Source organism: Oryx dammah, unplaced genomic scaffold, assembly GCF_014754425.2.
Source record: "Oryx dammah isolate SB20612 unplaced genomic scaffold, SCBI_Odam_1.1 HiC_scaffold_27, whole genome shotgun sequence".
NCBI classification, from domain to species: Eukaryota; Metazoa; Chordata; class Mammalia; order Artiodactyla; family Bovidae; genus Oryx; species Oryx dammah.
The window spans coordinates 50,961,286-50,977,147 of NW_024070211.1; the positions used below are offsets into that span (position 1 = coordinate 50,961,286).

At 36.0% G+C, this 15,862-nt stretch overlaps 1 protein-coding gene across 1 annotated transcript in view; it reads left to right on the plus strand.

The window, feature by feature from the left end:
• The window catches only part of HECW2 (HECT, C2 and WW domain containing E3 ubiquitin protein ligase 2), a 192,035-nt gene that overhangs the window by 103,523 nt on the left and 72,650 nt on the right, over positions 1-15,862 (plus strand). Inside the window, exons 15-16 of the mRNA XM_040228890.1 lie at positions 4,574-4,676; positions 7,176-7,272. Coding sequence (XP_040084824.1) covers positions 4,574-4,676; positions 7,176-7,272 — 200 coding nt within the window. The remainder of the gene's footprint in view (positions 1-4,573; positions 4,677-7,175; positions 7,273-15,862) is intronic.

Sequence of the window (15,862 nt, forward strand, 5' to 3'; positions counted from 1 at the left end):
AATATATTGCAGGATGAGGTATGCACAAAAATATGTATGTTTTATGAGTAGCTGATAAATCTCTACCTGGCTGTCATCTAAACCATTAGTGGTAACCTAGACGATGCTAATACATTCACCTAAGGAGCAGTACAGACCTCTCACCTTTGGACTTTGTACATCATATGTAGCATATTAGGGCTGTGCCTGGTTTTATCACACAACCTGTGCCCTTTAGACACTTGCCTTATCTCCACTTCACCATATGATGCTGACTGTTCAGTCTGATCAGAACAGCGTGCAAGAGATTAGTAACTTTTATATTTTCTTTCAACTCCTCTGCCTCAGAATTTTAATTACTTTCATGGTCTAGTAGTAAGGATGCTAAGGTCCACCTTAAAATTTGAATGAAAATTTTCTTCTTATGGATGGAAACTGAGCAGTGGGACTAAGATGACCCTATGAAGTCTCAGCATTTAGCCCCAGCATCGTTAACCCTTTGAGGTGAATGTGCCTTCTGGCCCAGCTGTTGGAAGCACGCACATCCTGTAGTAATTGCACATCGATCATGCCTTGCCCACAGTTTGGCGGTCTGGTTTGAAGAAGTGGGGTGTCAAGAAGAACTTTGGCTATTCTAGGAAATGATGACAAAAGGCACCTTACTGACAGAACGGAAAGTGTATATTGGTAGATTGAAACGATAAGTTTGGTGAATGACGAACAAGATATAGTCAATGATCAAAATCTCCCCCAAGAGGAGATTTCATTGGCTTCATATATATATTGGCTTCATTTCTCAAAGCCAATAACTCAAGAGAAGTGCAGTGGGAAAATTCTAGTTACATTCACAAGTCTTCCCAGCCATTCTCTTAGACTCATTTAGCAAATATTCCAGGTAGTAGAAATTTGGATATCTCTTCCTTCCAACAAATGAATACTTATTGAACACTAGTAGTGTAGAAACTTGGTTAATGTGAGGTGTACATAAAAATGACACGTGTCCCTGAGTTCTTACTAAGGAGAGAATATATAAAACTAACTATCCAGATGAATAACAATACAATTGAAAAATGCTTTATAGACTGTTAATAATGGCAGCTGCTTTTAAAATGTCCCCCAAGTGCTATGGCAGTCCGAGAAGGTGGCATTTGACATTAGCTTGAAGGGAAGGGAAAGCTTTATTGAGGAGAGGCTGTTTGAACTGCACTTTGAAGAATGAGTGAGAACATTCTGAAGAATAAACAGGCGGTGAAGGATGGGGACAATGTTTCCATTTTAGGGCCTTTAGAAAAACCCTCACCAAACATCTAACTGAAGCAGTGTGATAAAATGATTACGAGGCTTTGAGTGGGTAGGGGTAGAAACTGTATTTTAAAAGTACTGATTTATTAAGTAGTGCTGGGAAAACTGGACAGCTACGTATAAAAGAATGAAATTTGAACACTTCCTAAAAACATACACAAAGATAAACTCAAAGAAACTGTAAAACTCTTAGAGGAAAACATACATAAAACACTCTTTGACATAAATCATAGCAAGATCCTCTATGACCCACCTCCTAGACTAATGGAAATAAAAACAAACAAGCAGGGCCTAAAAGTTTTTGCACAGCGAAGGAAACTATGAACAAGGTAAAAAGAAAATGCTCACAATGACAGAAAATAATAGCAAGTGAAAAAACTGACAAAGGATTAATCTCCAAAATATACAAGCAACTCATTCAACTCAATACCAGAAAAACAAACAGCCCAATCCAAAGGGGGGCAGAAGTCCTAAACAGACATTTCTCCAAAGAAGACATACAGATGGCTAACAAATACATGAACAGATGCTCAGTATCACTCATTATTAGAGAAATGTAAATCAGAACTACAATGAGTATCACCTTACACCAGTCAGAATGGCCATCATCAAAAAATCTGCAAACAATAAATGCTGGAGAGGGTATAGAGAAGAGGGAATCCTCTTGCACTGTTGGTGGGAATGCAAATTGATACAGCCACTATGGAGAACAGTATAATTAGTTCAGTCGCTCAACATGTCTGACTCTTTGCAACCCCATGGACTGCAGCAGGCCAGGCTTCCCTGTCCATCGCCAACTCCCAGAGCTTACTCAAACTCATGTGCATCGAGTTGGTGATGCCATCCAGCTATCTCATCCTCTGTTGTCCCCTTCTCCTCCCGCCTTCAATCTTTCCCAGCATCAGGGTCTTTTCCAATGAGTCAGTTTTTTGCATCAGGTGACCAAAGTATTGGAGTTTCAGCTTCAGCATCAGTCCTTCCAATGAATATTCAGGACTGATATCCTTTAGGATGGACTGGTTGCATCTCCTTGCAGTCCAAGGGACTCTCAAGAGTCTTCTCCAACACCACACTTCAAAAGCATCAATTCTTTGGCACTCAGCTTTGTTTATAGTCCAACTCTTATATCCATACATGACTACTGAAAAAACCATAGCTTTGCCTAGAGGTACCTTTTGTTGGCAAAGTAATGTCTCTGCTTTTGAATATACTGTCTAGGTTGGTCATAACCTTTCTTCCAAGAGGCAAGTGTCTTTTAATTTCATGGCTGCAGTTACCATCTGCAGTGATTTTGGAGCCCAAGAAAATAAAGTCTCTCACTGTTTCCATTGTTTCCCCATCTATTTGCCATGAAGTGATGGGACCAGATGCCATGATCTTAGTTTTCTGAATGTTGAGTTTTAAGCCAACTTTTTCACTCTCCCCTTTCACTTTTATCAAGAGGCTCTTTAGTTCCTCTTCTCTTTCTGCCATTAGGGTGGTGTCATCTGCATATCTAAGGTTATTGATATTTCTCCCAGTAATCTTGATTCTAGTTTGTGCTTCATCCAGCTTGGCATTTCTCATGATGTACTCTGCATATAAGTTAAATAAGCAGGATGACATTATATAGCCTTGACGTACTCCTTTCCCAATTTGGAACCAGTCTGTTGTACCATGTCTGGTTCTAACTGTTGCTTCTTGACCTGCATACAGTATAGAGATTCCTTAAAAAACTAGGAATGAAACTACCATATGACCCAATAATCCCACTACTGACCATGTACCCTAAGGAAACTATAATTGAAAAAGACTCATGTACCCCTCTGTTCATCACAACACTGTTTACAATAGCTAAGACATGGAAACAATTAGATGTCCATTGACAGATAAATGGATAAAAAAGTCGTGGTACATATACAGAGCAGAATATTATTCAGACATAAAAAGGAACATGCTTGACTCAGTTCTAGTTAGGAGGATGAACCTAAAGCCTATACAGAGTGAAATAAATCAGAAAAAGAAAGACAGATATCACATATTGACACATATATATGGACTCTAGAAAGATGGTACTGACGAACCTATCTGCAGGGCAGCAGTGGAGACGCAGACATAGAGAAGAGATTTGTGGACCTGAGAGGGGAAGGAGAGGGTGGGATGAATTGAGAGAGCAGCTTTGAGATATCTACACTGCCATATGTAAAATTAGATGGCCAGTGGAAATTTACTGTAGGATGCAGGGAGCTCAAATCTGGTGCTCTGTGGTAACCCAGAAGGTAGGATGGGTGGGAAGTGGGAGGGAGGCTCAGGAGGAGGGGACATACGTACACCTGTGGTTGATTCATGTTGCTCTATGGCAGAAGCTAACACAATATTGTAAGTTGGAGAATGACTGTGTCATTCTCCAATTAAAAATAAATTAACTAAATTTTAAAAATATAAAAATAAAACAAAAAATCATTTAAAAAATAAATGTACAAATTTATAAATCCACGAAGTTATTTTGCCTCTTGTTCCCTTAACTCTCTCATATGATTGTTCTACTGTTGTCATGAAATACTTTTGTAACGTGGGGGGAAAATGCTAAAACAGAAGCTAAAGCAGTGTTAGAGTTTTCTGGTAAGACTATTAATGGGCATTTTTGTAAATATGAGTTTCTAAGTCTATAGTAGGTAAAAAAACTAATTTGGGTTGGGGAAACCCTATTTAGCTCCTCCACACCTGCTATGATTAGCTCACTGGTGTGGGAGGGTTCAAACCAGAAAGAGCTGTTGCTCTGGGTGCACTAATAAGCACGTAAAATTGCTTCTGAGGAGATAATACCCAACTCGGAAAGCCTCACAAAGACTGCTGCTCTTCAGCTCCTCCTCTGCTGAGGCAAGGGATTCCCTGACTTCCTTGGCCAAAAGAAGGTATATCCTGGCACTGCCCCAGTGAATTCTGTCGCACCCAAATGTTCTCCCTGATATATTGTTGCAGATCTGTGTTCTGTCAGGTAGAAGTTATTTCAGAAGAACATGTATTCAGCATCCACATCCCCACAGGCATATTGAGCTCCTTCTGTATGCTTGGTCAGTAGTCACAGCCCTGGCCCCTCTCAGGGACATGGATACCCCAACTCCTCCCCTCAATTCAGCAACTGAAGCAGAGCTTTTGAGAGTCCTGTGTCCTCTCTTCACGCTAGCCCCTGTTGCAATCAGTTGGTACTTAGCAATGCTTGTTGTCAGTATTCTGAACAACTTGGCTTAAGATACCGTTGTAAAGTATTCTGGGATTTAGTGTAGAACATAAACACTGCTTGTGTTTGCAGGTAGGAGAAGATTCTCGACATGCAGGACCACCAGTTCTTCCCAGGCCATCGAGCACGTTCAATACAGTCAGCAGGCCGCAGTACCAGGACATGGTTCCAGTGGGTATGTCATCTCTTCCCCAGTCTTAACGTTGCTTTCATGTCAGTGTGTACCATGCGTTCTCTGCTGATTCTTCCCTGCTGTCAGCCTGCTGCCTTTGCTCTGTACCGAGGAACAGTTGCATTATCCCTAAAAAACTGATTTGAGTATCAAACACTTATGTCTTATAAAATCCTGTGGGCTGAGAATTTTTATACTACTCTGCCTTTTCCATGTGAAGTCTTTATGCTGGACTCTTGAAGTTAAGGAAAAATAGGTTGTTAAAGCAACTGGATTGTGTGGCCATTTTAAATTAGGCATTTGGACAAACAGATATTTATTTACTATATATCCAATACTTGAGACAGAGTTTAAATGGTGTGTGAGCCTGTAGTAATAATGATGGCACATTCTTAAGGGGTTTTGTGGCAAATTCAAGATAGCAAAAGCGCCAAAATTGTAAAATAAATATAAATGAATACAGGCCAGTAGGCCTAAAGAACAGTTTGAGTTGTTAGTAAAATGATGAGGTTGAAGTAGATCAGTTTTCAAACCTGGAGCCCCTAAGGTAGATGGAATGGATAGGCTGGCAAATGGGCTATTCCATCTTCAATTTGAGCAGCTCTTCATTTGTCTGGTTTTATCTTAGAATTTTTATTTTTTAAAGAAAGATTTACCATGAAATATAATGCAGTGCACATGGCCTAAGGAAGTTTGAGAACCACTGATATAAGAAGAAATTCTGAGTAGAAATAAAATAGTCTATATTTTATTGTATAAATACTAATTTGATGCTAAATACTACACATAGAATTTATAAGTACTATAAAATTGTAGTTTAAAAATTATCTAGTCTCTGATCTTAGATGATATGTAAAAATCTAGTGCTAAGATTTCAACTATAAAGTATGTTTATTATTTATATGTGGTGAAAAGTGCAGTTAGGACACGTTGAGTTTGATAATGAGATTCCATTTTAGCAGATAGTATTTTTAAAAATTTCATTCACATTTAACTAAAATAAGCATGATGTAGTTAAAATTTGAAGTGGCAGATGACTAGAGAATTATGTTTCTTTTGACTGATATTTTTAAGTAAGGCAAGTTTCTTGATCATATTTATGAATACAAGAGTATTAACTAGAATCTCTGGTGTTTGAGGATTCAGATACTCAGTTCTGTGATTTAAGTGTATCTATATTTTGGATTATAAATAGAAATGTAATGAAGATGAATTATCTTAAGTAAGTTAGTTTTCTTGATAAAAGAATATTAGCAGAGCCTTTAATAAATTTTAATTACATTTAAAATTTCTATAGACATTAGCCAACCTTAACTAAGATATAGGACTTCCCTGATAGCTCAGATGCTAAAGAATCTGCCTGCAATGCAGGAGACACCGGTTCGATTCCTGGGTCAGAAGATCCCCTGGAGAAGGAATGCGCTACCCACTCCACTATTCTGGCCTGGAGAATCCCATGGACTGTACAGTCTGTGGGGTTGCAAAGAGTAGGACACGACTGAGCGACTTTCACTTTCACTTCAACTAAGATATAGATTTTTCTTTTAAAATATTATGTACATAATTGATGATGCTGGTTGTATTGTAGCTGTTGGTGTAATTGATTTGGTAAAGAGCTACCCTGTGACTTAGTGGCATTTATTTCCACCTAGAATTTGGGAATGGCTTGCCTCTGCATTTTAGTAGTTGCTGTTGGCAACTCTTGTATTTTAGCAACTCTGGCTCTGCCTCTTTACCCCCATAGGTGGCTGACATTTAATCAGAAGATGATTTTCCGTTTCTAGCAGTTGCTTATGAGGTTGATTTTAGTAAGCAGGAGCAATAAGTCTCAGTGTCTAGAATCAGTATTAGTATCAGTATCTAGAATCTTGTTGATGATCTCATTGGGTTTTGCAATTTGATAATAAATATGGCTCATCAAATGAGTTTAATGAGTGCGTAAATCAATCATACCTAACATCTAAGTCCAATACTCATACAGCAGGACAGACACAAGTTGGAATTCAGTTATCTATAGTGGTTCTAAGGGCTTTCCTGGTAGCTCAGATGGTAAAGAATCCTCCTGCAATGCAGGAGGCCCTGGTTTGATTCCTGGGTTGGGATGATCCCCTGGAGAAGGGATAGGCTACCCACTCCAGTATTCTTGGGCTTCCCTGGTGGCTCAGACAGTAAAAAATCTACCTGCAATGCGGGAGACCTGGGTTCGATCCCTAGATTAGGAAGATCCCCTGGAGGAGGGCATGTCAACCCACTCCAGTATTCTTGTCTGGAGAATCCCCATGGACAGAGTAGCCTGGTGGGCTACAGTCCATGGGATCTCAAAGAGTCAGACATAACTGAGCAACCAAGCACAGCACAGCACAGGGGCTCTAAACTATGACTCTGAATACAGGAAATATTAATCAGGAAAACAAAAGAAGTCTGGATTTATGTGAATAAAACTAACAACAGATTTCAAGATATTGTTACATACTATATATATATATATTTTTTTTTTTCCAGCTTACAATGACAAGATTGTTGCATTTCTGCGCCAGCCCAACATCTTTGAAATTCTGCAGGAACGTCAACCTGATCTTACCAGGAATCACTCACTCAGGTAACCAAAATATTGGTATTTAATTCAAGTTGCATAAGCCCCAACCATTAAATCTTCAGTAACACTGATAACCGTCTTAGAAATTCACTTTTGCTTTCTGGCATTCTGAACAAAGGCATCTTATGCACAAATACTTTGTCACCAATATCAGATCAGTGCAGTCCTGGCTTTTCACTGTTAAGTATGAGAATTGAATGAATTTGACTAAAGAACCTAGAACCATCTTTAAAGAATATGAAAAAAACACAAAATTTCACAGCCAAGAATGCATCCTAGATGTGTAGATTATAATGAATATAACAAGACACTAACTATTTGGATGTAACATGAATGAGCAAAAGTAGCATAATGTTTATTGAATTGAGACATAAAATCTTAGACTTGGTACTGACATTTTTCCATAATAAAAACACAGTGGAGCTCAAAGAAGAAATCTGATCTTCTCCAGAGTCCAGCATTCCCCTGTATGACCCCTCTTTTCTAAACAACTCTTCAGTGCCTCATGCTTCAAACCCAATTTTACTTTCCTGAATACATGCTGTTCCTTTTCCCTGGCAAGCTCTTCTGAGTGTGGCAAGATCTTTCCTTTTAAATTCAGTGTAAGAGGCCCCTCCTTGAAGCCTTTCGGCTCCATGGTGGACTCTCACTCTCATGATGTAGTCTAGTCTTTCTCAACTTTGGTGTGCTCAGCATCAGAGAGGTGGAGATGGAAAGAATTGGGAGTTTCTGCTGAAATCCTACATAACTCAAAGCCCATTTAGTCTACATGCCACTTTTAATGGCAAAAATATGTTTGCCCAGTGAGGCCATCCTGGTCCATGACAGCAGTTCTCAAATACTGTTCCACTAAGCTGTGTCGAACTGTTTTTGTCAGTATTACTGGGGAGTTTTATAAAGTCCAAAATGCCAGGTCTTGCTTCCCCCAACTTATCTCTCTTCTCTGAATTTATGCCCTCTATCCTCCCATGCCCTGACCAGAAATTTAGTTCAGGAGGTCTAGGTAAAGTTCAAGCATTTAATTTCCTAAAACTTCTCCACATGATTTCAATGGCACATCCAGGTATAATAGCCTCTAGTCTAGACACTGATTTGATAGCTAATTATTTAATGTATCAAGCTGTTCTTCCTACTATTTTGGTTATGTGACTTTTGTGCTTTGACTTTTCAAGTCCTTATGCTTTATTTTCCAATTAGATTATAAGCTATTTGCAAATAGGGATCTTATCCAATTCATTATTTCTCCTTCCTTACTGCTAAAATATCTAGTAACATTTTGCAAATATAGTGAATGTACGTAGATGTTGATATGGAGATAAATTACCAAATATCCTTCTTATGGTATTCTTAGTCTCTCGTATCTTAAAAGTCATCATTAAAACTTTCTAAAGTTTCTAAAGGCTAAAACTTCACATAATTTCAAGTATGATACTACTAATCTTGCTTATATAGAAATCCTGGTTTCACATAGTTAACTAACATCTAACTCAGGTATCAGTGTTTTCCCCAGCTTGACAAGCATGCTGTTCTCAGTCAGGAAAAATTTTAAAAATTATACAAGCTGTCATTTTGTATATTTTATATTATAGCATCTACTCAGCAACCCATAGGCCTCTAGAGAGTCTTCTGTAAAAATAACTTTGCAGAAATGAGCCCCTGAGTTCTGTAATGAGAGATCTTAGAGGTCTGGGCTGCAAAGCAAAACAAACAAACATACAAACAAAATCCCTCCTCTTTTGCAAATCAGAAAATAGGGAGAACTCTGTTTTCTCTCTTTACCATCTTCAGCTCCAACCTGCTCCTCCCCTTGTAGTCAATATTCATTCCTCTGAAAGAACCCTGTCCCAACAAAAAAGAACAAGAAAAAGGAAACTCACAAAATTTTCCACTTTTGCTCTGCAACTCTGCATTATTACTAATTTAACATATCTTAAGATCTCTATTGTCAGAGAAATATGATGATATAATCTACCTGAACAAGGCAATACACATTACCATTAACTTGACAGAACCTTAACAGGTCCTAACAGAGGAAAAACCTGCAGGCCCCACTGGAAGCTTCCAGTTTTGTTTTATTCCTTCTGCTTTTTAGAGTCTTTAAAGTCTTTAATCTCCTAAAAATTGCTGAAGGTTTTTATTTTTAGTGACACCTGGGTCCTCAATTAAGGACAATCTCATGTGATAATCTATTGCTAAGATATTATTTGATAGATTTTAAAATGTTTCCATCTTATTTCAAAACATTAATAAATTTCCGTTTATACTTTCTATAACTGTTTATAGACTTTGACCATAGAAAGCTTGAGCAGTCATGACAAGTAGGAAGAAGCAGGAACTTCAATCAATGGAATAATGTTGCTCTTACATAGAGTGCGTGTCACTATGTGCCTTTAGCCTGAAAATCTGTTGATAGTTCAGCACTTTGCTTATCACAACTACATGATGGGGAAGTTTGTACATCTAAAGGAACACTGTTTCATATAGTTAAAAACTGCATTGTAAGGAACATTCCACAAATGAAGGCGGGGAAACTGGGGTTCTTTAATCTCATATTTCAGTCATATATTTGATAAGAGATTTATGCATGGATGGAACTGCTGAGTCATGGCTCAAAAGTAGCAAAGGTAACTGTGAGCCTGTCCGGAGCTGTGTGTACATTGTTCCTCATTGGTGGCACAGATAAAAATATTCCTTCTTATTTTCTCCATAATATAATGAGGAAATAAGTGTCAGCCTTTGGGAAATTCAAATAGGTACACCTCTGTGCTTTGTGTTTTTTTCATTTTTCTCGTATGATTCTTTGCCCTCCAGAAGATAGCAGGCAATTTGTTTAGTTTGTATCCATACACAGCTTTCTCTTCCTTGAGACGCAGCTTGAGTACCTTTTCCTGTAGAATGGTTATGGGTTTTCATCATTGGGATATAGCTTTTGCTTTCAATTGCTCTTTTTAAAATTCTGCTTCCTCTAACTTCATCTGTCAAGCAAATGTACATGCTACCAAGTTGTTTTCTCTCTTTTTTAATCTCAGAAGAGATCTATTTGCTCAGAAAACTCAACATCCAAAAGTTGTAGCTCCGTCAAATGGATTGTGTCTCATTGGATTACTACATTGGTTCTTAGTGAAAGAGAGTAATCCTACTAAGAAGCTCTATAACTTTAAAATAAAGACTGATACAAAATGTTCTAAGATTTTATCCAAAGACAATCTGTTAATTAAAAACACAACCTTTTAAGAATATTTTATAGATGAATGGAATGCATACAAAGTCAATAAAATTTTGGTGTTGGTACTTGTACAATATTGTATTATGAACAAGGAACCAAGTACTGTAAAACTGACTTAAGAGTTGAGAATTCCCTTTTGTGTAATAGTTGAATTTAACCAGTAGATCTACTCCCTACTAACCCAGCTTTCCTCAAACATTGATGATAATTATCTCGGACTATAGGTCAATTCCTCCATGAGTATGTTCTTTGAAAAATTTCCTTCCCGTGAGAATAATCTATGATGCTTTTTTTCTGTTCTAAATAAATTGGGCCATTTCCTATTTATGTCACTAGTAAATCAATAAATTGGAAGTCAAGAAATTCTGAGCTACAAAAGGCAAATGAATATGTGTCCCAGGGTTCACCAGAATAGAAGCAAACGCAGACTCTGACCTTCTGTTTCTTCCCATAACCCTATTTTAAGAGCCCTGGAATTTCGTTATTATTCAAATTATATGGTTAACTTTGTTTTCATTTTTAAAAACAGTGCATACCATTGTGAAATTATCAAATAATACAGAATTTTGTGGAATAAAAAGTTAAAATTTCCAAAAGCTACCTTTCTTAAAACAAACACCAGTGTTCAAAATTTCTAATCTATTTTTTGTTCAGTTTTCTAACATGAGTTTTTCTGCATTTAATATTGGCTAGAATATTAATCTCACTTAACATCTGATCTACTTGTTCAAAATAGCATAGATTTCCCCTTGCCAATCCTTATGCATTTCCTCTTACGACCTGCCTAGCGCGCTCATTATTTTCTCCTCATTTGTTTACTGTTCTTTCAGATGTCTGGAACCAACGTGACAAACTTCTGAACTTTGTTGTACCAAGTTATATGTAACAGGAAATCTCCACTGAAACTTTTTTTCTTATGAAAAAATTACATAGGCTTAACTATAGAATTTTTTAAAAATACTTAAGATAATTCACTGACAACCACATAATGTTATTGGAGAGTCCTGGTCTGTTTCCCAACTGGGAGATCAGCATTAATAATGACACTTAGAAAGCAGTAGAATATAGATCTTAAGAGTTCAGGGTCAAAAAGACCTGGTTTGAATTCTGGCTCTGTGGTTTACTCACCAGACTTTGAATGAGGCATTTAGCTCCTCCAAGTCATAGTTTCCTCATCTGGATGGGAATAGGAGTTTCTAACTTGCAGTGTCCTTTTGAAGATTAAATGAGATAGTATATTTACTGCCCTGATACTATGTAAGCAATAGAAAGGATACAGTAAATTTAAGTAATATTATATTAGTAGCCTGTCCTTCACTTCTTGATTATATCACAAGGACTCAGTTCAAAGTAATTTCCCCTAAATTTACTGGTTTTCTAAACCACTCTTCTTAAGATGGATCATATGTATAAATGCCATCATATAATTCTGTGGGCGTAGTTAAAATACAGGAATGGTCTCTTGCCTTCCATCACTAATTTCCATGTTGGACAGCTTTCTAGTGTTGCGCTTACTCTATGTTCTTTAGGAAACTTTGTTCTAAAATTTTTTACATGTAAGCAATGAAACCAGCCTTGACTGCTCCACATCTGCACAGAGGAATGAGTCTTCTGGTTCAAGATTCAGTACAAATTACTGAGGGCCAAACATCATGGCAGAGTCATTGACATAACATTTTAGAAGTCATCCAAAGGTGAATTATACTCATTTTCTCAGGCAATAATCTTCTTGTAGATCTAATGAGAGGGTTGAAATATTGTTACCTAGGATAGTAAGGAACACCGATCCTTAGTCCTAGATCTCTATTCTACAGCTTCTGCAGAAGAAATAATTGCTACTTATGTTTTATTCAAATGGATGTTCCAATTTGTAGTAGTGTATAGATTTTTGACATGAACATCAAAATGTACATAATTGTCTAGTTTTCACACTTTCCCTATGTGGAATTTCATAACTATTAATTTTCAAATAACTAGACAGTCAATCACTTAAGGTTAAGAAAGGCCCCAAAGAAAAATTCTCATAGCCAAGATTAGTTTAGATTCTCTTAAAGTATTATACCCAGGTATTTGTTAAATTTTTCCATAAAGTTCTTAAATATATTCATCTACTGGATATTTCTCCAAAGCATTATATTTTCTGGCTAACAAATGATTCAGTTAGGGTTTTCAAACCATTTTCTTGCGTGAAGAATAACCATGTTTTAGGTATGTCTGTTCTATTGTTGATTTTTGCTATATTCTGTTGCACATATCAAAAAAGAGTTCAGCAGAATGGCATCCTTCTTCAGTAGCTCATCAGATGTAGTCTCTGTGTGGACCAAAGTACAGTATCAGGAAGGATTCTATCCTCAGTGCTTTCCCTAAACCCAAGAGAATAATAAACCATTTCTTTAATCATAGAGAACAATGTATTACTATTTCTGATATTAAAAATGGATTTTAATGAAATCTGATTTTTATATCTACATTTAATTGCAAAATTATTAGTGAATCTTACAAAGCAAATAAAATATACATAGCCTCTATGTTAATAATGTATTTTATATCTTTCTCAATGAATTTGAGTAGTTATGGAAACTGTCTTCAGAAAAATTAATTTGGTTAAAATTAAAATGCCCTTATTTCAAGTGCATTGTCCTACATACAAATGGATACTATTAATACATCCCATTGAATAAGTTATTACTGTCTGTACCTTGAAGTTACATTTTATAGTAAACATTCTTGCAGACCCATCAGAGTGCCATTATACCAAAAATCAGGTATCATATGTGTCTGAATTTTATATTTACAATAAAAATTGTATAATATTACCATCTATGCTTAAAATGTTTAAAAACATCTTATATTTTCCTACCATAAGTTTTCTTACACTTATATTCCAAATCAAGTATAAGCTACATGAAATCAAGTTATATTTTACTCATTTTATAACTTCTTACTTCTCATAGTACCTCATATCTTATATTGTATAAAGTGGGTGTTTAAGAAATATTTGATAATCAATTTCATAGCAGTATATTTAGGACTTAATGATAGCCCCTAAAATTATTCACCTCAAAGGGGTAAGTAACTACATTTCCAGTGTACAAAATCACATATGTAAAGATATAGAATCCCTCTTTTTAATAAATCAATTTATATATCTTTGTATATTCCAATAATTACTTTACATCCCAGAAAATGGTAGCATAACAATTATTTATTTTAAAAACTTGGCTAAAATCCTCTAGCATGTAGCATTATTTTAAGTATTAAGATGAAATTTTGAATAATGTTGTTAACCTTTAAAATTACATTGGGATTTTGATGGACATTTTTAAAAAGTTTAAGTTACTTTGCATATGATTAAGATATTTACAGTTTTCCATTTTTTCTTCTACAGGTATAATTTTTCATGCATTCAACCTTTGCATTTCTTACAATACAGTTTTCTTATTTATTTATTTATATAGGCACTGAATGTTTTGTGTCTAGGTTTTCCAAAAGTATTTTATGTTTTTGTTTCTGAGTGGACTTTTTTTTATAGTTTTCTAAATAATGACTGCCAAATCTAGAAAACTGCTAGTACGATTTTCTGGAAATTGGTATCTCAAGTTATTTTTTTCATTTACCTTGACATTTTATATCACTGTCTAAAAAATACTGCTGTATCCTTGTCTACTCCTTTACATACTGTTTAACAGACTTATCCATTCTAATGTTAATGGGTTATACTGTAACCCATTTGTTTTTTCTTTCATATATATATTTTAAAATAAAATATCCTGAATATCTTTTCAGTTAAAACTCTTATATCAAATACATAATAAATTATTATAATTAAAAAGAAAATATAAACCTCTAGCTATACATTTTAGCATAACCTAGATATTCCTCAGAATAATGATGGATTTAGGGTACAAGCTGTTAAGAATGTCTGACTAAGGTGTCTTATAACCACATGTTTTTTGCATGTAATAACTAATTCCTTTTGTTAGTGGTTTTTTTTTTTTGTTGTTGTTGTTAGTGTTAAAATAGTTTTGCTTTATTTTGCTTTACTGAGAATAATGTTTCCCATTATCTGTTAAATCATGAGGATTTTAAACCCTTCATGTGTATTATCTCTTTGATCCTCACAGCATTAATTTCAGTATTACAGAGAGGCCAGAGTCTTATCTAGTGCATATCATAGAAGTACTCAATAGGTATCTGTGGAATTAACCAAGATAAATACAAAGATTAAAACAACTTGCCAACAATAGAAGCAGAAAAAGGAATATATGACCAGACATCTAATTTGGCTCTATTTTCAATAGATCATTCTATCTGTTGAAAAAGGAATAAATAATTATGAGACCTATCTGATAATATACTCAATATTTTGAAATTTTTGCATGCTACTATATAATAGTTCTATGCTAAGCCTTTTATTTGCATTTGTTCATTGAATCCTTTCCACCAACCTATGAAGCAAATACTATAACTGTTTATTTCAAGATGAGAAAACAAGCAGAGAGAGTTAAGTAGCTCTCTGAATTCTTAGCACAGAGCTGATTTATACCCACTTACAACAAATATTGCTTCTAAATATATGACTAATTGATTTCACCTCTGTGTGTCCATAAGCATTGTGAGATAATAATAGATCTGTATTTTCAAACCTTACCTATGTAATGGGAAGTAGAAAGAAAAGTTGACCTTTCTACTGCTTGGTTCTTACCTCAAGCCAGACCATGCCCTGTGACTGTAATCAGAAATATGAATCATTAGTACTGATTTTCCTTTCTTGACATTACTCCATCAGAAAAGTCATGGGGATTTCTCTAAAATTGCCTTGACGCAATTTTTCACAACATATATATTTTTGAAGGTTTACTAAACTGTATACAGAAACCTTCTGTTTATAGAAGAAGAAGGTGTCAGAGGATGAGATGGCTGGATGGCATCACTGATACAATGGACATGAACTTGGGCAAACTTCAGGAAATAGTGAGGGACAGAGAGGCCTGGCATGCTGCAATCCATGGGGTCACAAAGAATCAGACACGACTGGGCGACTGAACAACAGCAACAACATCATACAGGAAACATGTGTGCAGAGTCTGAAATCCAGAGAGTGTTGTGGTTTAGAGGCATTGGTGCTTCTGATTGTTTTTGATCACGTGCCCTACTTTAACTACACCAAAATGTTGGTTGGTTTCAGTGAGGCTATTTTCTGTGGGAATTCCGGTCTTGAGACTATGTTCCTTGTCCTCAAATGATCTTCTGCTTGAGTTGATCTTCTGGGGTGATTCTACGCATTGGGAGGAAGTGGTTACCAAGGTCTGAATTCGACAGGCATCTAAGAGACAGTAATAGCCAGCGACTTTTTCCTGAGATGTC